General features: G+C 49.7%; 1 protein-coding gene across 3 annotated transcripts in view; it reads left to right on the forward strand.

Annotated features, from left to right (window-relative positions):
* Positions 1–27,452, forward strand: part of PCSK6 (proprotein convertase subtilisin/kexin type 6) — a 165,862-nt gene that overhangs the window by 127,955 nt on the left and 10,455 nt on the right. For 2 of the 3 annotated variants that reach the window (XM_043921580.1, XM_043921578.1), the window contains 5 exons: positions 18,514–18,693; positions 18,812–18,850; positions 23,727–23,829; positions 24,606–24,802; positions 27,004–27,091. In XM_043921580.1, coding sequence (XP_043777515.1) covers positions 18,514–18,693; positions 18,812–18,850; positions 23,727–23,829; positions 24,606–24,802; positions 27,004–27,091 — 607 coding nt within the window. The remainder of the gene's footprint in view (positions 1–18,513; positions 18,694–18,811; positions 18,851–23,726; positions 23,830–24,605; positions 24,803–27,003; positions 27,092–27,452) is intronic. The other variant, XM_043921579.1, reaches the window with a different exon arrangement.

Genomic DNA, 27,452 nt, shown 5'->3' on the forward strand with positions numbered 1-27,452 from the left:
CTCTCTTTTGTTATAACCATCCTAGTGGATGAAAAGTGGTGTCTCACTGTGGTTTTGATTTGCATTTCCCTAATGATTAGTGATGTAGTGCATGTTTTCATGTGCTTATTGGCCACTTTATCCCTTCTTTGGGGAAATGTCTGTTCAAGTCATTTGTCCACCTTTAAACTGACTTGTTTGTCTTCTGTCATCAAGTTAGAGGATATTTTGGACACTAGACCCTTACCAAACAATGCAATTTGCAAACCTTTTCCCCCAGTATGTGGGTTGTTTACTTTATTAATAGTGCCCTTTGATGCAGCCATTTTTTGATTTGAGGAAATTCAATTTATTTTTTCTAGTTTTGCTTCAGTTTTAACATCATGTTGAAACCATTGCCTAACCTGAGGTAACGAAGCTTGAAAACTGTTTTCTTCCAGGAGTTTTATAGTTTTAGCTCCTTGGTTTAGAACTTGGGTCTGGTTTTAATCACTTTTTGTGTATAGTGTGAGGTGAGAGTCCAAGTTCCTTCTTTTGTGTATGGAGGTCCTGTTGTCCCAGCACCATTTTTTGGAAAGACTGTCCTTCCCCAGAGCAGTGTAAACACCTGCTTTCTAGCTCTGGACTTGTCTGACCTGCTGGACTTGGGGAACAGGGACACCCCCTTCAGTGTCTAGACCATCTGCCCAACCCTGCAGTGGCCCCTGGGGCGGGTTCATGTGTGTGAGCTCCACCTGTAGAGACACCACTCTTGAGGTGGCCTTTGTGGGAACAGGGTGTCCAGTGAGTGTCGACAAGCCTCACGCCCTGCTCCCTGTGCAGGGCAGGAACAGGCCCCCAGTCTCAGCTGTCCGGGTGGAGCCAGCGTTGGTTCCGTTGGCTCTCTGCACATAGAGGGGCCAGGAGGGGAAGAGTGAGGGCCAGGTCCTGAACCATGCAGGTCAGCATGGTGGGGCCCCAGACAGTGACCTAGGACGACCAGGGGTTCCCCCGATGCTGACCCCAAAGCCCAGGAGAAACTCGGGCCTATGAGCCACCTCGAGAATGTGGTCAGGGCTGGGCATGCCATTCCCTCACTGGTCATCAGGTCAGGGTGGCCCCTGGGCACCAGGTCTCCATTGGCCTCAGGGCCAGGAATACAGCAGCAACACAGAGCCACCACCCTCAGAAAATGTGGCCAGTCCTTCCTCTGCCATGATCCCTAGAACCAGTGCGTGGGGCACCAGACTGCGGATCAGTACTGTGCATTTCAGTCCCCTCCATTCTCTTCATCTTAATTGCTTAAGAAAGAAAACAACCAATTCACTTCAGGGGTGCGCTGGATGACAGCACTCCATGAGTGGAACCAGACCCGGGCTGGTTGAGTAACTGAGTCCTCAAATGACTCCCTCCCTCCAACAGTGCTCGCCTCCTGTCATTCTCAGCCTGGTTTGTGTCATGTTTTAAAACTTTTTTTCTTTCACCTGAGGAGGAGATTGTTTACCTTCTTAGTTCCTCACTCCCTCCGCAGGCCAGGTTAGGAGTTCAATGGAGTACAAACCCCGCTCACAGCTGGGTTGCCTCTGCCCTTGGCATTTCAGTTGATCCCTGTTCAGCACATCCTTATCAGTCCTGACCCAGAGGTTTCCTTCATTATCCCTCTGGCCAGTCTTCACCTATCTGGCTTTAGGATGTTTGTGGTTGGGTTTTTTGCTTTTAAGTGTTGCAATTAGGAGATAAAAATCAAATGAAATAACAAAGGCTAACAGGTGCCTGGAACCTGGAGCTTCACTGTGCACCAGGGTCAGGGCTCCTCCCTTCTCCCTGGCCTGAGGCTCCAGGAGGCACTTGACTTCTGAGACCTCACTGTGACCCACAGGTGTGGACGTGGCCCTATATTTTTTTTAACTCACCAGAGCTCTTGAAACACAATAGGCATTTAGAATAGATGGTTATCAATCTTAAAGAGTTTTTCTATATACTCTCTGCCTGGCTTCAGTATCATTAATTAATCCATTCTTAACAAACCTATAATTTTAACACACTCCCAGCAAATATCACCTTGAAACTAAGGGATGGAGAGTTGCTTGACTGAATGATCATGAAGTTTTCTGAAAGAGTAGACTAGGGAAAAATATTCTGAAAGAATTAAATGCAGATGTTTAAACATATTTTCAAACTATAACAATTAAAAAGCTGTGGCACTCGTTATTAGATAAAGACAAATCAAAACTACACTGAGGTATCACCTCACACCAGTCAGGATGGCTGTCATCAAAAAATCGACAATAAATGCTGGAGAGGAGGTAGAAAGAAGAGAACCCTCCTGTACAGTTGGTGGGAATGTGAATTGATACAACCACTATGAAGAACAGTATGAAAATTTCTTAAGAAACTAGGAATAAAACTACCATATGATGGAGCAATCCCACTACTGGGCATACACCCTAAGAAAATCATAATCAAAAAAGACATGTATACTCCAGTGTTCATTGCAGCATTATTTACAATAGCTAGGACATGGAAGTAATCTACATGTCTATCAACAGATGGATGGATAAATTAGCTGTGGTACATATACACAGTGAAATATTACTCAGCCATAAAAAGGAATGCCTTTGAGTCAGTTCTAATGAGGTAGATGAACCTTGAGCCTGTTAAACAGAGTGAAGATAAACAAATATCATATATTAATGCGTATGTGTGGAATCTAAAAGGTACTGATGAACCTGTTTGCAGGCCAGCAATAGAGATGCAGACAGAGAGCAGACTTGTGGACACAAGAGAGGAAGGAGTGGGAGGGACAAACTGAGAGAGTAGGATTGAAGCATATACACTACCGTATGTAAAACAGATAGCCAGTGGGAAGCTGCTGTATGTAGCATAGGGAGCTCAGCTCGGTGCTCTGTGATGACCTAGAGGGGTGGGAGGTGGGAGGGCACTTCAGAAGGGAGGGGACATGGGGACACTTATGACTGATTCATGTTGCTGTATGGCAGAGGCCAACACAGTATTGTAAAGCAGTTATCCTCCAATTAAAAATAAAATTTTTAAAAAACTGTGGCATTGGTGCCAAAATAGACAGATGAGGCAAGGGGACCACAGCCAGGCCATGTATACACACTGAGTGCAGTGTTTCTAACTGGTGGCGCAAAAACAAAGTGTTGGATAAAAGCTATTGACTGTTGGTGCACCATTTGGAAAGGAAATCATTATCTTGGTGGATTTAGACACATACAAGTAGAAACTTCTGTTTGGCAAAAAATACCATAATATTAAAATTAGAAAAATATTTACAAAATATTTTGGACAAACTCGAGTCATTCACAGATGGCCTTTTTCACTTGTCTGTAGCCCAAGGACTGCACACTGTTTCTGCGAGGGGCTTTCTGGTCTCTGTGCCAGCAACTCAGTTCTGCCATTGGAGTGCAAAAACAGGCGCAGGAAATTCACAAATGAAGACCATACTTGTCCTAACAACTTTACAGAAACAGGAGGTGGGATATACCGCCTGCCTTGTTCTTTTTTCTCAGGATGCTTTGGTAGTTCTGGGTCTTCTCCAGTTCCATATAAATTTTAGGATTATTTGTTCTAGCTCTGTGAAAAGTACCATGGGTAATTTGATAGGAATCGCATTAAACTTGTAGATTGCTTTGGGTAGCATGGCCATTTTAACGTTGTTAATTCTTCCAATCCAAGAGCATGGGATATCTTTCCATTTCTTTGAATCATCTTCCATTTCCTTTATTAATGTTTATAGTTCTCAGCGTGTAATTCCTTCACCTTCTTGATCAGGTTTAGTCCCAAGTATTTTATTTTATTTTTCAATGTGATTTTGAAAGGGGTTGTTTTATTTTTACATTTCCTTTCAATATTTCATTGTTAGTGTAAAGAAATGCAACCTATTTCTGTATGCTAACACTGCATTCTGCTACCTCACTGAACCTGTTTATCAGTTCTGATAGTTATTGGGTTTACTAAACTGAGCCTTCAGGGTTTTCTATAGATAGTTCCATATCATCTGCATGTAATGGCAGATTTACCTCTTTATGTCAAGAACTTGCTGTGAGAATAAGCATACTTTAAGGGGGGGGTGCATTCAATTACAACCAGGACTCAGACCATACAAACTGCTCTGCCTACCCACCCGCACCCCAACTCCTTGTTATTCCAGTAGCCAGCCCCTCTGAGCAGAGCTTTGACTCTGCCCCAAGGGTCAGACTTCACAATCAGGAGTTCTTATTTCATTAGTTCATTTCTTTACTTCTCCACTTGGAGGAGTAAAAGTCTAATCACCATTGGTTTAATTGCTTATTTAATAAATCAAACTATATTTATTTTTAATTAATCTTGCTCATCAGTAAACAGTCATCATTTGAGTTCTCAATATGCTAAAAATTAATTTTTCCAAGGAAGATAATTAAACAGTATTTGGTATTAAAAAATTCCGATACACAGGCAGGAAGACACCTTCTTCATCTCTAACATCTCAACTCCCATGGTTAGATGACTGCAGACAGACAATATTAATATATAATATTAGTGTTTTATATATTAATATAACCTTAATATTAATATATAAATAATCACTAAGAAGTCTGGAAATCTCACAGATTGCTAAGAAAGACGCAAAGCTTCCCATTAGAAAAATAGGCAGAGAGCTTAAAAAAGCAATTCATAAGAAAAGTGACAACCAGTAAACAAAAGCTGTTTCCCTGGTGGCTCAGTGGTAAAGAATCTACCTGCAGTGTAGGAGACCTGGGTTTGATCCCTGAGTCAGGAAGATCCCCTGGAGAAGGGCATGGCAACCCACTCCAGTCTTCTTGCCTGGATAATCTCATGGACAGAGGAGCCTGGCGGGCTATAGTCCATGGGGTTGCAAAGAGTTGAACATGACTGAGCAACTGACACTTACTTAATCTTTGCAGTAATAAAAGAAAACATAAATTAAAACAGAGATGGACAGTTAAATACAGTAAGTCTCCTCCATATGAACGAGTGCCACTCTGAGAGCCCCATTCTAAGTCCAATTTGTTCCTGAGTCCAACAAAGTCAGCCCAGGTGCCAAACTAATATACTTAGCTATATAGTACCACACTGTGGTAGGTGTATAATACTTTTCACACAAGTACCACATAAAAAACAAACATGAAAAAGAGAGAAAACAGTTTTAATCTTACGGCACAGTACCCTGAAAAGTACACTAGTACTAGCTGCATCACCGCTGCTTTTACACTTACTTCTAGACATCCTGAGCTTGAAATAAAGACACAGCACTACTATCCTCTATGCAGGACTGTACAGTAAAGTACACACGAGCACAGCCACGTGTAGAGGGCACGCTGATGTGATAGTGTACACCAGACAATGCGAACTACCTCTCATAAGTGGACTTGTGAACACACGTTCACATATTTGAAAGCCTACAACTTGAAGGTTCACACATAGGGTTTACTGTATCAGGGTAACGAGCGAGTGAGTGGAAGTTCCCAAGTGTGCCTGGCGTTCTGCACTTGGGGCCACGGTGTGATTTGGTGCAAAGAGCCTGAACACAGATGTCAAGAGGCCTGGGTCCCAGTTCCAGCTCCACAGAGTACAGCCTGGGGGACCCTGTGAGTGACAGGAACTCTGTTGTGTGTGTTTGGGCACCTGATGGGTGTGAGCGTTTCCAGCACGACGTGGCACGCAGTGGGTTCCCCTGGATGCTTGGCCGCTTTTCAGCTCGTCCCACAAGTGCAGGTTCTGACCGCAGCCTTTGGGAACTGGCCCACATGCCCCTGGGGAGGCTTATGCCCAGAGGACACAGGTGGAGACCTGCCTGGCGCCTGTGGGGAGGGTTAACCTGGCTGTGAGAGTGGAGAGCTGGGGGACTTGGAAACACCGGAATCTGGGTTGGGGTGGGGGTAGTGCCAAGGGCCTGCTCTCTAGGTTACCATCCAGTCCGTTCTTTCAAGCCTGCAGCTCAGCAGATCCATTCCATATCCATTCTTCTTCTTAAGCAACGTATTTTTCCATACAAAAGAAGCAAAAATTTGCTCACAGCTTGACTCTGAAACTGCTGGGAGGACATAACGCACAGCTTGCCGTCCCAGCTCTGAGTGGCTGTGTGAGCTTGGGGCATCCTGGGGCCGAGCCTTGAGCAAAGGACCTACATTTCTTGGCTTTCTCTGGAGCCCACCCAGCACACCAGCTCCACCAGCTCACTCCCATGGAATCCCAGCTTTGAGTTTCTCCTTTCCCTAAACCTGAAAGTCAGAGCCAGGGTGAGATCAAAGAGGCCCGGCCGTGTTTGGTGTGTTTGCCAAGTCATGCAGAGTAAAGCTGCAGGGCTGGGTAAGTTATGCAGCTGGAACCTGCTCCATGCTCACACCGACCTAATGGAGAGGAGGCAGAGTCTGTGAGGAGGCAGGGGTGAGAGGGAGCCGGGGCCTACAGACCCCAGAACCCTGCTGCTTTCAGGCCCAAGGACTCTGTGTGCGGTGAGCGTGGAGCAGGGTGTTTGCGGGTGTAACCTGATCCTGGAAGCTCCCAGTCCCCTGCCCTGTGGTGTCGGAGGGATCATGGCCCCTGTGTTGCAGGCCGGGGAGGTTCCAGGTCACGATGGTGCAGATGGTGAGCGGAGATGTCCGCAGTGGGCATCCCTGCACCTGTCATGTGTTTCTTTTCTTTGTCACGCTCAGTGATTCTTTGGCCTGCTGTTCTGTCTGCCTTACCAAGCTGTGGTGCTCTCTCATTTTTAAGGAAATTGCAAGTCTTTTTTTTTTTTTCCCCTTAAGATTTAAAAAGAATCTTTGTTTGGCTGCACCATGTCTTATGTGTGTCATGTAGAATCTTTAGTTGTGGCATGTGGGATCCAGTTCTCTGACCAGGGATCTAAACAGCACACCCTCCATTGGGAGCATGGAGTCTTAGCTATGGGGCCACCAGGGACACCCCTGTGGTGTTTCTTTGGATAGAAAGGAAAGAACCAAAGAAAGCCCAAGGAAGTCATTCTTTTTGGACTTTATGCTTTACTCCATCCATCTCTCACCGCACCCTCTGCATCCTCCCAGGTTTGCTCAGCCCCACTGCCTGGGGACCTTGCCTCTGGCCTGCTGGGGAGGTCCTGCCCCATGTCAGCTTCCTGGGTCTCCTGGAAGCTGAAGGCATGTCTGGGGCACAGCTGCCTTGTCGTACAGGTTGAAGTTGAGCTGGCCCTCATGGAGAGGGGGCCAGTCAGACTCAAGAGGACATGGGGAAAGCTGCCACTTTCTCTCCACCTCCAGGTCACGTGTAAATGTAAATCCTGGCTTTCCAGTGGCAACTGAAAAAATGCACACCTGGTGAGTTGAGAGTTAGGTTTATTCAGTGGACATACAGAGGACTAAAGCCCGGGAAACTGCCTCTCAGACAGCTCTGAGTGACAGCTCCAAAGAGGCAAGCAGGGAGCCAGGATGTTTTGGAGCTTTTGCAACAAAGTCCAGGTAGTCCAAATATCAAAAAATTAGTATTAATTAAAGAAAACCAGCCATCTCAAGTTAAGGAACTTATCATGTTTCTATGTGTGGGAAGAGACAGGGCTCTGGGCTACCTGAAGGCATTCCTCTGACACAGGCACCCCAACATCCGGGGCCAGCACCCTGCTCTTCTTCATCCTGCAGTCCTCCAGGATGCATGGTTGTGTGGGAGGGTGGGGGTGCTGCTGCAGTTGAGGGTGCCATGGGCAACCTGTTCTCTCCATCCTGAGTTCCTACAGTGCTCTGGTCCAGCTGACTCTGTGGTGGCAGCATCCTTTGTTTACTGATACGGAGGTGAGGTCTTAATTCACGCCAGCACCTAGGCTAGCTGGAGGGGCAGGTAGTACACCTGGAGTGCACTGGAGGTTTACCCAAGGAGCAGGACGCACACCCTTCCCAGCCCCACAAGGCTCATGGGAAGGAGCTTCTCAGGCTAGAATCTGCAACTTTGCTGGGAACACGCAGCCAGCTCAGTATCTGTTGCCCCCTGCCTTCCCAGCCTCCCCTGTCCCCACAACTGCCCCTCCCAGTAAAACCTCAGCCCATAGGCTTTGTCACGGACTCTGGCTTTCTAGAGAACATGGCCTCAAGCATGAGGTCGGTGACAGATTGGGTGTGTGTTCCAGTGGTCCCTGTGAAGTGCTGGGAGGGTGGTCATCATGGGCATCCAGTCAGGACTGGTCCAGTGTGACGCTGGTGCACTGAGAAAGCGCCAGGACTCCATCTTTCCTCTTCCGGGCGCTCAGCACCTGGAATGCAGCTAACATGCAATTGTTGGATGGGGGAGTGAATGAAGGTGCCCGTGGCTGTGAACCTTGTTTAAATCAAGAGCCCATATAATTTGAATCATCTGTTTTCAGCTATGCGTAACTCATCAGTTCATCTCAGTCGCTCAGTTACAGTCGTATCCGACTCTTTGCGGCCCCATGGACTGCAGCATGCCAGGCTTCCCTGTCATTGACCAACTCCCGGAGCTTGCTCAAACTCATGTCCATGAAGTCAGTGATGCCATCCAACCATCTCATCCTCTGTAGTCCCCTTCTTCTCTCGCCTTCAATCTTTCCCAGCATCAGGGTCTTTTCCAGTGAGTCAGTTCTTTGCATCAGGTGGCCAAAGTATTAGAGCTTGAGCTTCAACATCAGTCCTTCCAATGAATATTCAGGATTAATTTCCTTTAGGATTGACTGGTTTGATCTCTTTGCAGTCTGAGGGACTCTCAAGAGTCTTCTCCAGCACTACAGTTCAGAAGCATCAATTCTTCAGCGTTCAGCTTTCTTTATGGTCCAATTCGCACATCTGTACATGACTACTGGAAAAAAACATAGCTTTGACTAGATGAACAATTGTCAGCAAAGTAATATTTCTGCTTTTTAATATGCTATCTAGGTTGGTCATAGCATTTCTTCCAAGGAGCAAGTGTCTAATTTCATGGCTGCAGTCACCATCTGCAGTGATTTTGGAGCCCAAGAAAATAAAGTCGGTCACTGTTTCCATTGTTCCCATCTATTTGCCATGTAGTGATGGGACCGGATGCCATGATCTTCAGTTTTTTAATGTTGAGTTTTAAGCTGACTTTTTCACTCCCCTCTTTCACTTTCATCAAGTGGCTCTTTAGTTCCTCTTCACTTTCTTCCATAAGGGTGGTGTCATCTGCGTATCTGAGGTTATACTTGTAACCCGTATAATAATCAGTTACAAGAGGAAGAAATTAGTCTCTCCCCTGTGACTGTTCTTTCCCTTTATTCATCATAAAAAGTTCCACGGTTTCTTGATTTCAGTTCAGTAACTTTCATATGTTTCTTTCTTACTGAGAGCATAGCTGTTCTCACTCGTTGGTTTTATTGACTGCTGTTGAATTGACATCTGCTTTGAGCTAATCTTCACTTCCAGAAGAAGAATGGGGCTTTTGCAATCTGTGTTTGATGGCTTGATTTATCTCATACTGGCAGCTAGAAAGAAAGTCAGGTTTCAAGCAATGCCTTCTGTGCTGGCTTCCAGATTTGTCACTAAAACTCCTTTTCTGGGAGATTGCTCCTGCTGCCTGGAAAGAACTGAGCACGTCGGGAGGCCGTATACACAGTTGTCCAGAAGCCCCGTTTTAACCCCATTTGCTTTGAGAGTACTTGGTGGGTCTCAGCCTCACTTCTGCTCTTTCAAGGGCCCGTTTTAGGGTTGTTCCCCCGAGTCTTCTAGTTCAGGAGGGAGAGGGAGGGCGATACCCTGCTTGTCCAGGTTGTGCAAGCTTGTGCACGTTCTCAAGTCATGGCTTCATTCATCATTCTGTGTCTCCTGGTCTTGGATGGAACAAACAGATGAGATTTTTCTTGAATACTTCGCTTTTACAAATAATACACTAGACATTGATGAAAATGAACAGTGAAACATATGGAAAGGGGAAGAGCTCTCCTAAAAACCCCATCCCCAGGTTCTCCACTGTCGCATCAGCCACAGAGGTGCAGCCACCCTGGTCAGCATTCTGGCAGCCAGATCCCCTCCTCCCAACCCCCCACCCTCAGAATATGTAAGTGCATTTAATGTTTGAAACACTTGACTTTATCCCTTTTTCAGAAACACGTCTTGTTCAATATGTTCATATTTCTACTTGGTGTTTTTCGGACTTGACATTTTACAGTGTTTTCTAACCATGCTTCATGTATAACTTTGTATTTCTTTTTGTTACTTGCACATCAAGCATTTTTTCATGTCACTATATACCCTCTGTAAGCAGCATCTTTTATACTTTTATAATACCTTGCCGAGTAGAAATACCATCACTTATTTAGAAAGTTTAGTGACTCAGTCTTGTCTGACTCTTTGCGACCCCACAGACTGTAGCCTACCAGGCTCCTCCGTCTATGGGATTTTCCAGGCAGGAGTACTGGAGTGGGTTGCCATTTCCTTTTCCAGAGGATCTTCCCAACCCAGGGATCGAACCTGGGTCTCCCACATTGCAGGCAGACGCTTTATCATCTGAGCCACTACGGAAGTCATTTATTTAAGAATCCCACTATTGTAGAACACATAGATTGTTTTTGGGGGTTTTGCTGTTATAGATAGACAATTTAGTGCAGAAAGTGTTTTCCTAAATTTAAAGGCATTTTCTTGGAATCATTCATCAGAATTAAAGGTCATAGGACAGATAAGCAGTGGAAACCATAAATATATATACTCCTGATACATATTACCAATGTGCTTTTCAAAATGGTTGAACCAACCTACAAGTTTATCAGGCATAAGTAGGCACTGTCATTGCCAACTCTCAAGGAGATAAATGATATCTTCCTTTTAATTTGCACTGTGATAATTAGGAAGTTGAATGCTTTTCCATATGTTTGTGGAATAATTACCCTTTAATTTTAATTAAAATTAAAGGGTAATTTAATTACCCTTTCTTTTTGTGTGTTTAATTACCCTTTCTTTTTTTTGTCCAGAGAATAGTCAGTATTGTTGTGTGTGTGTTTAATTACCCTTTGTTTTTTTGTCCAGAGAATAGTCAGTATTGTTGTTATCAAGCTAGTAGGTGCTTCACGTAAAATACAGATGTAATAACCCTTTCTGGGTCATAACTCCTACAAAAATTTTTGTGGTCTGTTATTTGACTTAAGTAGTCTTAAGACTTATATATAACCTTAAAATAATCTTAAATTTCTTCTCTAGAGTTTTGCTCATTCTCTTTTTATTCCTACTTTGTGATTTGATTTTCTTCATAGTATGATTTGAGGTTTTGTTATTTGATTCTTTTTTTTAGTATAAGGTAAATATCTTTCATAAATTGCTAATGAATTACCCCCAAACAAAGACAAAATTATAATGTTAAGAGATGTTGTGGGCTTCTGTGTCTGGCACCAGAAAGACCAAGAACAGAACAACTAGCAAAACAACTAGAATACACAAAACAAGCTGTGAAGTCCAGCTGTGCTGATAGTTCCAATAAAGGTAAATAGACAAACTGCTTCATTTAGAAGACAAAGATTGTCAGATTAGATTTTTGAGTGTGTTTGCTACTGTGTCTGCCCCACTCTGCCTTGAGGCTGGCTTGTGCAAAGACTCTCTGCCCATGGCTTGTGGTGGAGTTCATCCAAGAGAACTTCAGCAGGAGAATAGAAGGAGGAAAGTAGTACTTCTATGTGAGTTATTTATCCCTCCAGCATCCCTTGGGATCACACCCTCCCCTCCCCTTGCCTGTAGGCTATAGTACACCTGTGGGCTTAACACCCCTTCTGTTTCTAGCCTTGGGGAACCCCATCATCCCTTGCCTCTGCTCATTGTTGTTAAGTTGCTTCAGTTATGCCCGACTCTGGGACCGCATGGACTGTAGCCTGCCAGGCTGCTCTGTCCATGGGATTCTCCAGTCAAGAATACTGGAATGGGTAACCATGTCCTTCTGCAGGGGATTTTCCCTACCCAGGGATCAAACCCACGTCTCTTGCGTCTCCTACATTGACAGGCAGATTCTTTAGCACTGAACCACCTGGGAAGCCATTGGATTATCTGAGTTTAATTATGCTATCTGCTTCATGCTGCGACTGACCAAGAGAGGCATATGTAAGAACTATATCTAAACTATAAGAAAACTGCAAAGTAAAGAATACTGTGGATGGTAAAAGGTAGTCCAAGAAAATGCTAGCCAAAGAAAGCCGATATAGTTCCGTTAACATTGGAGAAACAAATGTTAAGGTGGAAAGATTCCTGAAGCTGGAAGAGGATCACTGATGTTTATAAAAGATTTGGTTCAGTCCTGATGTGGCCTCAAAATATATAAAGCAAAAATTTGTTAAAACTTCAATGAGAAAAGGACAGACTGACACACAAGGTGAGAGGTTTAGTGTACCTCAAGTACATTTGATAGACAAAACAGCAAAAGTCAATAGGAAGAGAATTCTGAACATCAGAGTTGAAAATTAGGTCCAGCCAGTGGACCTACACACAATGACCGAAGAACACAGTCGCCTTTCCAGCACAAGGTGGATTATTTATGAGAATTGGGCACATCATGGGCCATTTGGCAAGCTTCAGGCTATTTCCAAGGACTGGTAGTATATAAACCCTGTCCTCTGAGAGTACACGTAAGAAATCAAAACTTAAGAGGTTACTAGAAAAAGCCCATACATTTGATAGTTGGGCAACACTACTAAATGACTCGTGTCAAAGGAAAATACCATAATTTAAAATAGGAGATCTTTGGAACTGGATGATTATAAAAATACTGCCGATTCAAACAGGTAGTGCGGGTAAAGTAGAGGTGACAGAGGGAGGCCTAGCCCCGAGTGAAGAAATAAAAAAAAGAGCTACTCTTCCCCATGCTCTCCCTGTGGAACCAGATTTTACATGTGACCATCTTTCTTCTGCCTGAAGAGCTGCGTCTCCATTTCTTAGCCTGCTGGCCCTGACTCTTCCATGCTTGGATTTATCTCAAAATATCTTTATTTCAACCCATCTTTTGGTTTGTTTATTGACACGTTGATTTTGACTCTGCTGATAAGAATCAAGGCGAGGGTGCCATGGCCCCACCTATTTCTGAACAGTTATTTTCACTGGATCCTGGGTCAGTCCTATTTCTTTTTTATTATTTCAGCACTTTAAAAATAGTACATTTTCTTCCTGTCTCCACTGTTTCTGATGCGAAGTGCTTGCATTTGCTATGAAAACAAGCATTGTTTACATCTGAGCTAGCTGGCATGCTATGATAACATTTCCTTTCTCGTTTTGTTCTGGCTAGCAAGTTTGCTGAATACAAAATCAATAAATAAAAAGTGCGTTTTCACATTCCAGCCTGCAGAACCTCTAATCATTCTTAGTGCCTAACCGATAAATAGAAAAAGGACCCCCACACATGTGAGAAGTTTATGCAACATCAAAACAGACACAGACTTTACAGAAAACAAACCCTGGGGGGGAAGAAGCAACTCAGGCAGCAAAAACAAACAAGAGCAGGACCAGAAAATTTCAAGAAAACTGCAGTTGGTGTTGTAAAATAGAAACATGGAGTAGGGGAAAACTCACTTCTTCCTCCCTCCTGTGTTTCTCTCCCTGTGTTTCCTCTGTTGTTCCCACAGAACTCTTCACTTCGGGTTTTCCCCAGGACAGGCAGTCCTCTGCAGCTCCACCTGGGTGTGCTACAATGTAACTCCACAGGACAGCCGTCACCCCACAGACTGAGGGTTCAGTTCCACAAGACTTCCCCCTCTCTTCCCCACCCCACTGTACTTGGTACACCAGCTGTAAGCCTGGGTTATCACCTGTGCTTTTGACCCATTGCCTGTAGATCTGAAGAGCCCCTCCTTGAGTTCAGTTCAGTCAGTTCAGTCACTCAGTAGTCACTGAGTCACTCCAATTCTTTGTGGCCCTGTGGGCTGCAGCCCGCCAGGCTTTCCTGTCCATCACCAACTCCTAGAGCTTGCTCAAACTCATGTCCATCGAGTCAGTGATGCCATCCAACCATCTCTTCTCTGTCGTCCCCTTCTCCTCCTGCTTTCAATCTTTCCCAGCATCAGGGTCTTTTCCAATGAGTCAGTTCTTTGCATCAGGTGGCCAAAGTATTAGATCTTAAGCTTCAGCATCAGTCCTTCCAATGAATATTCAGGACTAATTTCCTTTAGGATTGACTGATTTGATCTCCTTGCAGTTCAAAGGACTCTCAAGAGTCTTATCCAGCAGCACAGTTCAAAAGCATCAATTCTTTGGCACTCAGCCTTCTTTATGGTCCAACTCTCACATCCATACATGACTACTGGAAAAACCATAGCTTTGATTAGACGGACCTTTGTCAGCAAAGTAATGTCTGCATTTTAAAATGCTATCTAGGTTTGTCATAGCTTTTCTCCCAAGGAGCAAACGTCTTTTAATTTCATGGCTGCAGTTACCATCTGCAGTGATTTTGGAGCCCAAGAAAATAAAGTCTGTCACTGTTTCGTTTTCCCTTCTATTTGCCATGAAGTGATATGACCGGATGCCATGATCTTAGTTTTCTGAATGTTGAGTTTTAAGCCAGCTTTTTCACTCTCCTCTTTTAGCTTCATCAAGAGGTTCTTTAGTTCCTCTTCACTTTTTGCCATAAGAGTGTGGGGGTGGTGGAGATCTAATAAATTCTTTGTTGTTCATAACTTTGCTTATGGCTGAAGAAAAGCCAGGAATTCAAAAGGATTAGTTCAGAGCCCTTAATCTAACAAAATCTTTCCCCCACATCTAGCTTGTTTGGATTAGCGCTTAATTCAAAATGCTGGAAGAGAAAAGCGATATCATTGGTGGTACTTTCCTATTGGCAAACTCTGCCTTCGTCTTGCCTTAATTCTGTTCTCTCTTTGAATAGGAATAACCCTGTTTGTTCATTAGGAACTCAGTTCATTGAGAGGAAATGCACTGAAGACAGTGAATGAAGACAAGGCCATTTGTCAGCAGCCTCGGGCATCAGCTTGGGTTATCTTCTCCTTTCCCAGCAGTGCTGCCCGAGCATTTGAGCAGGCAAATGTGCCCTTCCTTCTTCTAAGGGCTCAGGAATCTGATGGAGAGACAGCCAAGGCATTGGGATCAGGGCATCTTTTAAGAACCCTTTTCTGGAAACGAAGGAGTAAATGGTCCTGGTTGGGTTTTTGTAAGGGTACCTTGTGCAGATTTGACCAGTAAGCAGTACGCTCTTGTTAAAAGGTCCTACTGCCCTGGATGAAGGTCCTGTTGAGTGTCGGCTGGCTCGGTCTCTGGTCTAACCCTGGATGGAGTCCTCTGGAGTATGGACTGGGTCTCTGTTGCCCTGGGTGGAGTCCTGTGGAGTGTGGGCTGGGTCTCTGCTCTAAACCTGGATGGAGTCCTATGGAGTGTGGGCTAGGTCTCTGCTCTAACCCTGGATGGTGGGTTTTCTGGTTCCTCCTTGGTTCTTCCCTCTGCGTCTCCTCTCCTCACAGCGAGGGTGGACTTTGGGCACGGTGAGAGTGCTGGGAGCTGGCATGGGCTATGGGCTACATCCTGGGGGTTGTGGATGGGTGTGGAGTCAGCGGGGGGGCAGAGATCACCCTGCAGCTGAGAGTCCAGAGCTGCATTTCCAAGTGAGTCACTTTTCTGAATCTCTACCATTGTTAAAGTCATTTCACTCCCCAGGCCGATCGGTGAAGTAGGTGTTGTTAATGTGATCCCACCTCACAGATGAGGACACTGAAGAACAGGGAGAGTGAGTACTTTGCCTGAGGCCTCACAGCTAGCAGGTGGCCAAGTCAGGATTCAGAGCCGGGTCCTTGCTCTGCCAGCCTCACCTGGCGCTTCCTCATGTGACCCAGGATATAGGCTGCCTGTGACTGCAGACATTCGAAAATAACTTTGATGCCTATCAAGGGCTTTGTTAGTAAATGACACCACATCTCTCTGAGGCAGTGATGGAAAGATCAGCAGGATGTGTTTTAATGGAAAATCCCAACTGCAGAATGTGCTGCCAGGTGTGTTGATAAAAGGGACGGGGCAGAATATGTGTTCATGTTTGCTTGGATAAGAATAAAACACCTAAAAAAAAAAAAAAAAAAAGAATAAAACACCTAAAAAAAAAAAAAAAAGAATAAAACACCTCCAGAAGGATGCTCAAGAAACAGGTAGCCAAGTAGCGGTGGACAGAGATGGTGGCTGGGACAGGCAGGTTGGGGGGACTTCCACTCTGCTCCGTCTGTACTTGTAGATTTTAAGTCTTCACGTTTGTTTCAGAAATGTAAATCAAAAACCCTGAGCCTCAGCTTTTTCATGTTTGCTTCCCCGACTATATAACCAGTTTGTTCATTTGTTGTTGTTCAGTGACTAAGTCATGTTCGACTCTTTTTGACCCCGTGGACTGCAGGACTGGACGGCTTCCTTGTCCTTCATCATCTCCTGGAGCTTGCTCAAACTCCTGTCCATTGAGTCAGTGATGCCATCCAACCATCTCATCCTCTGTCATCCCCTTCTCCTCCTGCCTTCAATCTTTCCCAGCATCAAGGTCTTTTCCAATGAGTTGGCTCTTCATGTCAGGTGGCCAGAGTATTGGAGCTTCAGCTTCAGCACCAGTCCTTCCAATGAATATTCAGAGTTGATTTCCTTTAGGATTAACTGGTTTGATCTCGTTTAAAAAAAAAAATTATTTATTTGGCTGCACCTGGTCTTAGTTGCAGCACATGGGATCTTTAGTTGTGGCATATAGGATCTAGTTCCCTGACCAGGGATCAAACCTGGGCCCCCTTCAGGGGGAGCAGAGAGTGTGGAGTCCTAGCCACTAGACCACCAGGGAAGTCCCTGTTTATAGATTTTTAAACTAAACTTAATTATTTAATATTTGTATATGTGAAAGGTAATATATGCCATTTTTTTAAAATCAAACCATCCACAAGAGAAAACAATAAAAATGAAGTCTCTCTTCCATTCCTGAACCCTAGCCTCTCCTCCCAGCCTACCCTCTTGGCCTCCCTTCCAGGCCTCCCTGCAAGACAGATCCTCCTGCTGGTTTCTTGGAATTATTTTTCTCATCAGCTTTATCAAGATATAATTGACATGTGGCCCTGAGAAGCATAAGGTTACAGCACAGTGACTTACACATAGTGAGAAGTGATTGCTGCAGTCAGTCTCCCTAACACCCATCATGTCCTACAGACACACAAGGAAGGAAAGAAGCTGGTTTCTCCTCATGACGAGAACTCTTAGGAGCCATTCCTGTGGTTTTTTGGTATCGGTTCTGCTCTCCCTGCTCACACACAGGCTGTGCTGATCCCAAGCTTGGAGCAGCCTCCCTTCTCTTGTTTGTCCCACCAAACCTCTGCCTAAAATAAGCATCTAACTTTAGTGACAAGGCCTTTGGTGGGGTTTCTAGAGACATGATACAAAGTTGAAATAAATCTCAGCTCTGATTACAGCTCACAGAGCCCTTATTGCTGCCTATGGTCACTATGCCCGCCTATGCAGTCACTATGCAGTGTTCTTCACTCAGCACCTCACAAGCCCAGAGCTTTTTGGTTGTGAGGTGTAGCTGTTATTTGATCCCCGGGGCTTGAGAATGGATGGTGCTTCCTAGCCCAGCTGTGTTTGCTGCACCTGGGCCCACATGAAGCATTTCCCTGGCAGTGTCACTTGCTGTGTTGGGGACTTGGCCACAGAAAGAGCCACACCCTCTGGAGACATGTCCCAGAGGACAGTCAGCCCAGGATGGATCCCTTACCTGCTTTAATCCTGGTCAGGCCGGGAGGGCCTGAGCCTGACTTGGGGGCTTTGGTGGCTGCAGCTCTCAGGGGCTGGGACCTTATCTGGCCAGGATGCTGGATAAAAGAAACCAGTGCTGATCTTTCCCCCGCTGCGTGACAGAACCAATTCCTGTGGAGTCAGTCCTCTTCTCAATAAACCCTGTGCAGCTGGGGTGACCAGAGCCCATTAGCTCGAGCTGAGGCTTGTCCTCCTGCAGGTAACACTGGCCCTCGGCCCCTCACCTGCACGATGATGACATCAGTGACTCTCCTGACATAGTCCCACGGCCCCGAACGCTGGCCACATGTGTTGAGAGAGGGAGGTGGCCTACAGCTGTGTCTACCCCCGCCCTTGTGGGCTGTATCCCACCTGCATGGTGCAGGCCAGGTTCCCCTTCTCCTCACACCTGAGCATATCCAGCTATCCAGGCCTCGTTCCCTCATAGAGGCGGCAGGGTGGTCACTGCTGCTTCCTGTCCCCCTCCCTACACATGCAGACCAGCAAGGGTACCAGTCATCTTTCTTTTTCCAAGACCCGCCATCCTGTGACCCAGGGTTGAGACCCCAGCTAGCACGTCAGAACACATGGGATGAGGCTGAGGGCCCGCCTGGCCCAGATCCTTCCCTTGGATTTTCCCAGACAGGGAGGGAGCTACCCGTTGTAGGGGTGGGAGTCATTTGGGGGGAGAGGTGGCTGAGCAGGGGATGATGAGGGGGGAATGGCGCTGGGCTGGGAGCCCTGCTGTTGGAGGAGGGCTGGGGACCTAAGCCGGCAGCGCCAGGCACTTCTGGGGGACGGAGGCCCCTTGCCGGAGCACGTCTTGGGCCTCCCGAGGGCTGTCTGGACTCTGGGTGAGTCTGGATCTGGCGCCTTCCAGGGAAGCTGAGGGAGTGGACCCTCATCTTGTACGGCACCGCTGAGCACCCCTACACCACCTTCAGCGCCCACCAGTCCCGCTCTCGGATGCTGGACCTCTCCGCATCAGAGCTGGAGCCCCCAAGGACCGCCGTGTCACCATCCCAGGCCGAGGTTCCGGAGGATGAAGAGGACTACACAGGTACTGAGCCTGCAGCCAGAGGACACGCCTGCTTGTCCGCTCCCGCGGCAGGCGGGTTAGGGCTGCCGGCCTCCTCCTGCTCGGGAGTCCTAGTAATGGTGGTCGTTTGCACTCGCAGCTCCTTCCTCCCCTGGCTCTCCTAGTCTTTTACAGACCAGTAAGTATGCTGCAAATCAGTAAGTACTCTACAGCCTTCCTAGGATGGGAATACAGGTTCCCTGTGCCCCACCAGAACGTGGACCTGCCCCTGGCTAGTGGCACTCCTCTGGGGCACCCCCTTTCCTTCGGGGGGCCCCCGGCTCCCGACTCAGCCTCCAGAACCTCTCCCTGATCTGTCTGCCCTCTGTCCTCGTGGCTGGGATGTGGGAAGGCCCAGGGCACTGACGGAAGCCGGGACGTGTGGGCGTGGCCAGGAGTGGCTGGCGTGGAGACCGCAGAGGACCAGGGGGTGGGGTGGGGGGACTGGAGGAGGACGCGGGACAGGGTCAAGGGCTGATGTCAGGGGAACACTCACAAGCAGCAGAGGTGCCTCCTTGCCAGTGGTCTTCCTGCAGCACCCCCACGGGCAGACCTGGCTCGGCCTGCAATGCTCCATGCCAAGGAGCAGCCATGGACGTTCCCAGCACCAGGCCGGGCGTGGTCTTGTGGGCATACCTGGCCGAAAGCTTTCCTTTCCCTCAGAACCACCCTAGTGATTGTGAAATGTGGAACATTTCTGGTTAGGCACATTTTCCTTGGCTAAATATTTCAGCTGCTTGATAAATGATAGGTGAGATCTAAGAATATTGATGCTTTGAGTTATCTAATAGCTTCTAGAAAAAAAATAACAAAATAGAGAATTCCACCAATACAGATCAAGCATAAATTATGGGTGATTCAATTTTAAATTTCTCCTACCGTGCCTTTAAAATGGAGCACTGAATTATGTATGGACTAATCTGCTGTTTCCCCCTGTGATTTATAAACAGTGGCAAGATTCAGTAATTATTAATAAAGGACTGATTCCCTCCCCCCTATAATCTGCTAGGCTCTAACTTCACACTGTCTTGGAATGTCACTCTAACTCTTATGCAGCCTAGGCCACTCAGGAGCCCAACCACAGGGATTAGAGGGGTCTCTGTGGGGCTGAGGTGTGTTCTGACCCTCAGGGAGGTTCCCTGGGGTCTTGGGCAAGTAGGGTGGGCACACCAGTAACAGCAGAAGAACAGGAAAGGGGCCAGGGCGGGAGGAAGGGCATGGAAGGAGGGGAGAGGACTTGGGGGAGGGGGTCCATCTCCTTGGTGCCTGGGGATCCCCTCTGTCACAGACAAGCCCCGGTACAGAAGCTAAGGGAGAAGGAGAGGGACCAAGTGGGGAAGACTGTGAGGTGCAACTGTGACTGTGGACTTTGTGGAGTCCACAACTGAGGGGTGAGCTTGAGAGGTGGCTGAGAACTGGAGAGCCTTCTCGGATGCCAAGCTGGTCACACTGATGGTGCATGGGGGCACTGGGCCCTGTTCATTCCTGGCTCTGGCAGCAGGGGCACCAGGCAGTGCTGTGATGGGGGGCGGACAGGTGCAGGGCCAGCCCTCCTGGAGCCAAGAAGTAAATAAAGGGGAGGAGGTAAGTAGGGGGAAAGAGAGGGGGTCCAGCCACCCACGGGCAGTAAGGGTCGCTGCAGACAGCTCCCCTGGCACTCACCTCAAGCCTTGCAGTGACATGGAGGCTAGGCTTCTGGGTGGTAAGAATGGCAAGGACTGTGAGACTCACTGAATCCACCTGGTCCTTCAGGCCTAAGCCCGTAAGGACAGAGCCATCAAGAACCCCTAGCTGCTTTCTAATGTTTGCTCACATATGTTTTTCATCCTGGATCCACTCCACAGAGGAGTCAAGAAAGAGTTTTTAAATAAGCCAGTGTCAGTCCAGCACCTTCAGAGGGGTGTCGACTTAAAAAATAATCTCAACCAAGAAGCTGAGAGTTATGTTTTGAGGGAAACTTTTAGGACTTAAGCCTGGGAGGCAGCATCGCAAGTGACCCTGAGATAACTGCTCTGAGGAGGTGAGAGGAGTAGGAGCCAGGTTATATAGAAGTTTGCAACTAAGGGCAGGTAGTCTTAACATCAAAAATATTTTTGTGAATTAAAGAAAACCAGATATCCCAAGTCAAGGAAGTTAGCACTTTTCTGTGTATGAATGAAAATGAATGTGAAAGCATTAGTTGCTCAGTCGTGTCCGACTCTTTGCAACCATATGCACTGTAGCCCCACCAGGCTCCTCTGTCCCTGGGATTCTCTAGGCAAGAATACTGGAGAAGGTTGCCATTCTCTTCTCCAGGGGATCTTCCCGACCCGGGGATTGAACCCAGGTCTCCTGGGTTGCAGGCAGATTCTTTACTGTGTGAACCACCAGGTGAGCCCAGACTCTTGCATCTGCCTCTTGTGTATGGAACGACACAGGAATCTGGCTCGCTGAAATCACTCCTTCCGTGTGCACTTCAGCTGTCTGGGGTCTGTGTCCTGTGCAGTCACATTCTGAGTTCCTCAGGGCTCCCCATAGGGAGTGGCTGCAGCCCCGTGGCTGCCAGATGGCCCAGGTGTTCTCCTTCCTGGGTGCCCTGGAGGGCTGGAGTCACTGATGACTGTGACCTCCTTGTTTACTGATGGTGCAGGAAATGCTCCATTTTCTCCGGGGGGGGGGGGGGGGGGGGGGACGGGGTGCCATCTTGCTGGCTGCAAAGCTGCGGGGAGAGTGTTGTGCTGCCCTGTGGCTGAAGCCCCGGGAGGTGAGACAGAAAGCCAGGGGTCTCTGAGGAACGTTCAGGGTCCTGGAGGCAAGAGGGAAAGGGGTATAAGCACACCCACCCAGAAGATGGGTACAGCTGAGCCCAAGGGAACCCAGGTGCTTCTGAGGAGCAGTGGGGGTGGGACCAGGCAGCCCAGCCGGCAGACAGAGTTCAGGAATGATTCCTGGCAGGGATGACCCTCCTGTTGGGCTATTCAGGGCGATCCAGGAAGAGAGCTGCACCAGGGAGGGGGCTCACAGATGCGGACCAGAGGACCCTGCTTGGGAGGGTCTCACCACGCTCCCTGGAACAAGGCTATCCATGCCCCACCCCAGTGCAGGGCTGGACTTGCCATCCCTGGACACCCTATCAGGGTTCTGCAACCCCCACCTAGCATGGGGCTCCCCACTGGGTCCCTGACTAATCTGTCACCTGCAGAGAGGCCCCAGGGAGAGGGGAGTGCACCAGGCCTCCCCCAAGTCTTCCCCATCCTGGGACATCTGAGGACATTCTGTGTGTGGACAGGAGGGCACGGGGCTGCCCCAGTATCCTAGTGCCTTTCTCTTTCATCCCTTCTCTCACCCTCAGCCATTCAGCAGGTATTTACTGAGCACCTGCTCTGAGCCATCGTAACGCCTTTCAGGTGCCAGAAAGTTGGCATCCAACTTGGTTACTCGACCAGCTCCTGCCCTATGGAGCTCCATCTCCCAGGCTGGGAAAGAGTGGGGAGTGTGGGCTATCTCCTCCCATCCCTACACTTCTCCTTAGGATTAAGAAAGTTATTCTCAACTTCTCACAGGAGACTCACCTGCCTTGGGGAGAGGTGACCCCAGGCCACAGGTTGTCAGACTGCTGTGGGGAGGGCTGGATACCACAAAAGGATGAGCAGACAAGAGTCAGCTCAAATGCGAATTGATGCCCAAATCCCACAGCTTCCTGTAGCTGAGGGAGGGATAGGGGAGCCTCATGCCCCCAGACCCTGAGGAGCCATCTAGCTCATCCCCAGGGATGAGTGCAGCTTTGAAAGGGGTTCCCGGTGGGACCCACAGTGAAAACTTTGGAAATGCTGACAATGGTAAACCTTGGGGGAGGAACGCCAAATACAGCGAGTCTAACACTAGGAAGGTCTGGAGGCCCTTTAGAGAGGAATGAAGGGGAATTTGTGCCCTCAGCAAAGACCCATTGTGGCCGCAGAGTGAGCCCTTGTGTCTTTCCCTTCTGGCCGTGAAATGCTGGTGACCGGCTAGTCACCTCCTCTTTGCCTCTGAACTCACTCCCCACCCTCTCCAACAACTGAAACCTTGTAGAAGGTGGTTGTTTTCTCTTCCAGGGACTCAAAAGCCTTCAAATGCCCCACCGGGCCCCTCCCCACATGGGGAGGCTTTCTGGAGCCACTTCCCAGTGGAGGCACTGGGGGAGGTGGGGAGGGGACGGGAGGGGGTTCCACCATAGCTCAGCCCAGTGGACAGGTGAGGAGGACACCTGTGGAGGGGCCCCCCAGCCTGAGAGCCAGAACTGAAGAGCTGGTCTCTTCCCCGAAGCACAGGTGGAGGGGAGACCGGGACGGGCCCTGCAGGGTTCCCCCAGTTCCAGCAACACACAAGCTCCCAGAGTGAGAATTTGGGGATGGAGACAAGTCGGGGAGGCCTCCTCTGAGGGCAAGATGGGGGAGCCAAGCAGGGCTCAGCCCAGACCCACTGGGGCCATGGAGACCTGCCCAGCTTCATCATTGCGTGGGGGTGGCAGCATGGTGCACCCCGCTTCTCTCCTTCATTCCTCATCAGAAAGTAGCTGCCTGGTCACAGCTGTCCCACATGACTCTGCACTGCCCTTCATGATGGAGATGGGGTTGATGGTCAGTCCCCTTGTGACTGCACTGTCCTTCATGGTAGAGATGGGGATGGTGACTGGTCCCCATGTGACTGCACTGCCCTTCATGGTGGAGATGGGGGTGGTGACTGGTGCCCATGTGGCCCTGCGCTGTCCTTCATGTTGGAGATGGGGGTGGTGGCCAGCCCAGCATTGTGACCTTGCTGCAGGAAGGATGCTAGAATGTCATAGTCCCGAGTCCCTTCCTGCCGCTCTCCTGCTTGTCCTCAGGCAGCCCGCATCTCCGGTCATCAAACCCTCTGTTCTCAGCCAAGGCGGGTCCCTACAGGATGGGTGTGTTGGCCCAGCAGGGGCCTGTGGGACCCAGACACGGGTTTTTTGGGGACTCGACATGACTGAGACAGCATCTCTGTGGGTGAAAGGAAATGATTGTTTCTTTAAGGTGTGTGCCATCCGGAGTGTGGGGACAAAGGCTGTGATGGCCCCGGTGCAGACCAGTGCCTGAACTGCGTCCACTTCAGCCTGGGGAGTGTCAAGACCAGCAGGTAAAGGGCTGGGCTGCAGCTTTGTGTCCCGGCTCCTACATAGGGATTAGTGACACCACCCGAAGGGAAAGGTCACATATAGGGTCACAGCCATACACCTTGGGGGAAAGTCACTTTGAGGGTCACAGCCACACACCCTGAAGGGAGGTCACCTACAGGGTCACTGCTTGAAAAGTTTCTGCTTCGCAGCCTTCTGTTCTCATCATGTGAATAGCTCGTGACTGAGACAGAACTCAGAGGCTGTGGGTGGCATTGTGCTATATTCATTAGCTTTTTCTCTCCATTGTGTTAAACAAAAGTGGGTTGTACTGAGCATGGCAGTCGCTTGGAAACTGCAGACAAACATCATCTCTGGGGCCAGTACTGCTGTAAACATCAGCACAGTCTGCCAGGAATGAGGAGTCCCCACCCCTGTGTGCCCAGGCAGGGGTGCAGCTCCCCTGGGGTGCACTCAGCGGCCAGGGCTCTGGCAGGGGAGCTGCTCGGCCCTCATGGTGACCTGGAGACCCACTTGCTGCCTCAGTGGGCTTCTGCTGGCACTGGGAGTCCTGCCCAAGGAAGCCACATGCCCTTCAAGTGTCCCCACCCCTTGGGGAAGCCTTGAGAGAGAAGGGCTCTGGGCTTCCCATGCAAGCCCTCCCCACTCTCCTGCATCAGGAACCTCCAGGGGCAGCTGAGGGGTCCCCCTGCCCGCCCTGGCCCAACCCCTCCCTGTGCCCCTGTGCAGGTGGGGACTGGGCCCAGCGGTACGGTCTTCTCTGTTTCTGCCCCCGCAGGAAGTGCGTGAGTGCGTGCCCCCTGGGCTACTTCGGGGACACCGCAGCCCGCCGCTGCCGCCGGTGCCACAAGGGGTGCGAGACTTGCTCTGGCCGGGGCTCCACGCAGTGCCTGACTTGCCGCCGCGGCTTTTACCACCATCAGGAGGTGAACTCCTGTGTGACCCTCTGTCCCGCCGGATTTTATGCTGACGAAAGTAAGTGCATGTCTGTTCCTGGGCCTGGGATAGGAGTCAGTCCCTTCGGGGCAGGGTCCCCTCTCCTGAGAGAACTGTCCACTTGGGGCTGGGGTCCCCTCCTGGGAAACCTGTCCCTTCGGGGCTGGGGTTCCCTGTCCTGAGAAAACTGTCCCCTGGGGTCCCCTCTCCTGTGAGAACTGCCCACTTGGGGCTGGGGTCCCCTCCTGGGAGAACTATCTACTTGGGGCTGGCTCCTCTCTCCTGAGAGAACTGTCCCCTCAGGGCCAGGTCCCCTCTCCTGGGAGAACTGTCCCTTCAGGGCTGGCTCTCCTCTCCTGGGAGAACTGTCCCCTCAGGGCTGGCTCCCCTCTCCTGAGAGAACTGTCTCCTCAGGGCTGGCTCTCCTCTTCTGGGAGAACTGTCCCCTCAGGGCTGGCTCCCCACTCCTGAGAGAACTGTCCCCTCGGGGCCAGGTCCCCTTGCCTGAGAGAACTGTCCCCTGGACTCCCTTCTCCTGGGAGAACTGTCCCCTCAGGGCTGGCTCCCCTCTCCTGAGAGAACTGTCCCCTCGGGGCCAGGCCCCCTCTCCTGGGAGAACTGTCCCCTCAGGTCCTCTCCCCTCTCCTGGGAGAACTGCCCTGGCCCTCTGCTTCCTGTGTGCAAGGACCCTTCACAGGAGGGAGTGGGGAGGAAAGGGGAAGTCACAGCCCTCAGACCCTGGTAGTGGACAGCAGTTCACAGGGAACCTGGCCAGGATGGCTCAGTGTGACAGAGAGATGGAGTCCCCGGAGCCGGGGCTGTCACGCATGTGTGGGTCAGTGCCCACTGTAGAGGGTGGACAAGAGGTGACTTGAGCTGGGGGCCTTCAGGCTCACTGATTTCAGACACCCGGATGGGAAGGCCTCCAAGGACCCCACCACTTGTCCTGGAGCAGCAGGTGTGAGTGTGGGGGCTGGGGGGGTGGGGAGCACAGACTCCCCCAGCCCCCACCCCCACCCCCACCCCATCAGCGGCTCGCAGCTTCGGCGGTTTAGCCACTGGGCTGAAGTTATGGTTGCAGGTGGGGAGGTTTTGGGCCTCCGTGAATGAGGAGAACCTGCTGTTGGGTGTGACTAGGCTCAGGAAGATGGGGGGCGGGGGCGTTGGGCCATGTGCCTCACAGTGACCCGGCTCCCATGAGCTAAGTGACCTTGCCTTCACCCTGCTGAGGGGAGGAAGCTGAGCTGGCCCTCCTGGGCCCAGCTGCAATGACCCAGGAGGGCGTGAGCTCAGAGCAACACCACCGTCCTACTGCCCTGCCTGTCCCGGGAAGCAGGGTGGACAGCCCCAGGGCCAGCGGCTCACCATCCACCCCCCACACCCTGGAGGAGAGCGCAGAGAGGGTCTGGGTTAAATCGATGGAGACAGTTCTCAGATGGCGTGTTGGCTGTGGTGCAGATGGCAGGCCTTCCCGGAGCTCGTGTCTGGCCCGGGCCTTTAGGAGGCCCCGTCATGCCCCACTGTCACCGCTGTGGGGAGGAGCCAGGCAGTCTTTAAGGATGTTTACAGCTGTGGAACAACCACCCTCTTCAGAGGAGCCGCAGTCAGGCACGACAGGCTTCACAGGCTTTGCAGAATCCTGTCCAGCGGTCGGGTGGTATACGCCTCCATCCCCACTCCCCACCCCACCCCATGCCTCATCCCCCCAGACGTGCTCTCTGAGCCCCTGCAGCATATATGATGCTGCCTGCGGGCCCTGGGGAGGACGCCCTGAGGTGTAGCGGCCAAGGTGCCAGGATGAGTGACCTGGATGATCGTCAGGACCCGGGGCTTCCCCTTCGAGGTGTGGCCTGTGTTGAGCTTTGTGTCTGACCCCTATGAAGACCCTGTGTGGGGTTGGGGGGCTCAGGGGCTCCTGTGGCCCCACTCGTCTCACTCAGGAAGACTGGCCCCTCGGGAAATTGTTCGGCTGCCTCCAGTCCCCGAGGAAAGAGCGAAGGGCCCCCTCCAGGCCTTAAGGTAACCTGACTTGAGTTTACTCCAGAAAAGGGGTGCAAGGTCTGCGACCTGACCCCTGGGCATGTGGTTCCCATGTGGCTCTGGCGGTTCTGTCAACACGTTGCCCGTGACTGCTGTTCCATCAGTCAGCCCCTGTTGAAACTCTTCAGTCCTGTTGGCCCGAGCTTGACCTACATCCACTCTTCTCACCCTTCTCTTTTCCTCCTCTCACTTTTCTCCAGGTCAGAAAAACTGCCTTAAATGCCACCCAAGCTGTAAAAAGTGCATTGATGAGCCAGAGAAGTGTACTGTCTGTAAAGAAGGATTCAGGTAAGACCCTTCTGTCGGGCATGGCCGTAGTGTACGCTGGTTTTAGTGTCTGTTGTCGATTTACATTTTTTCCTAAAAGCTAAAATTTCAGAGGCCCAAAGCCTTTCAGGATAAAGATTCCAAGTCAAAATCAGATCTGCACTTAGAGCTTGTTTAGGATAGAAAGTCGGAGGATATGAGGAAGGTCTCTAGTCTGAGGCAGCATTTGGGGAATCAGTCAAAGTTGATCCGCTGATGGAAAGTGGGGCTGGATGCTGGAGGGTGGGAGTCCAGCTCCTTTCTCAGGCCCCGAACCCCACCCACCTGTCTCCCTCCTGGTCTGAACATGGAGTTCCTCCCTCCACCCCGTAGCCCGGGCTTC

The sequence above is a fragment of the Cervus elaphus genome, chromosome 13, assembly GCF_910594005.1.
Source record: "Cervus elaphus chromosome 13, mCerEla1.1, whole genome shotgun sequence".
Lineage (NCBI taxonomy): Eukaryota > Metazoa > Chordata > Mammalia > Artiodactyla > Cervidae > Cervus > Cervus elaphus.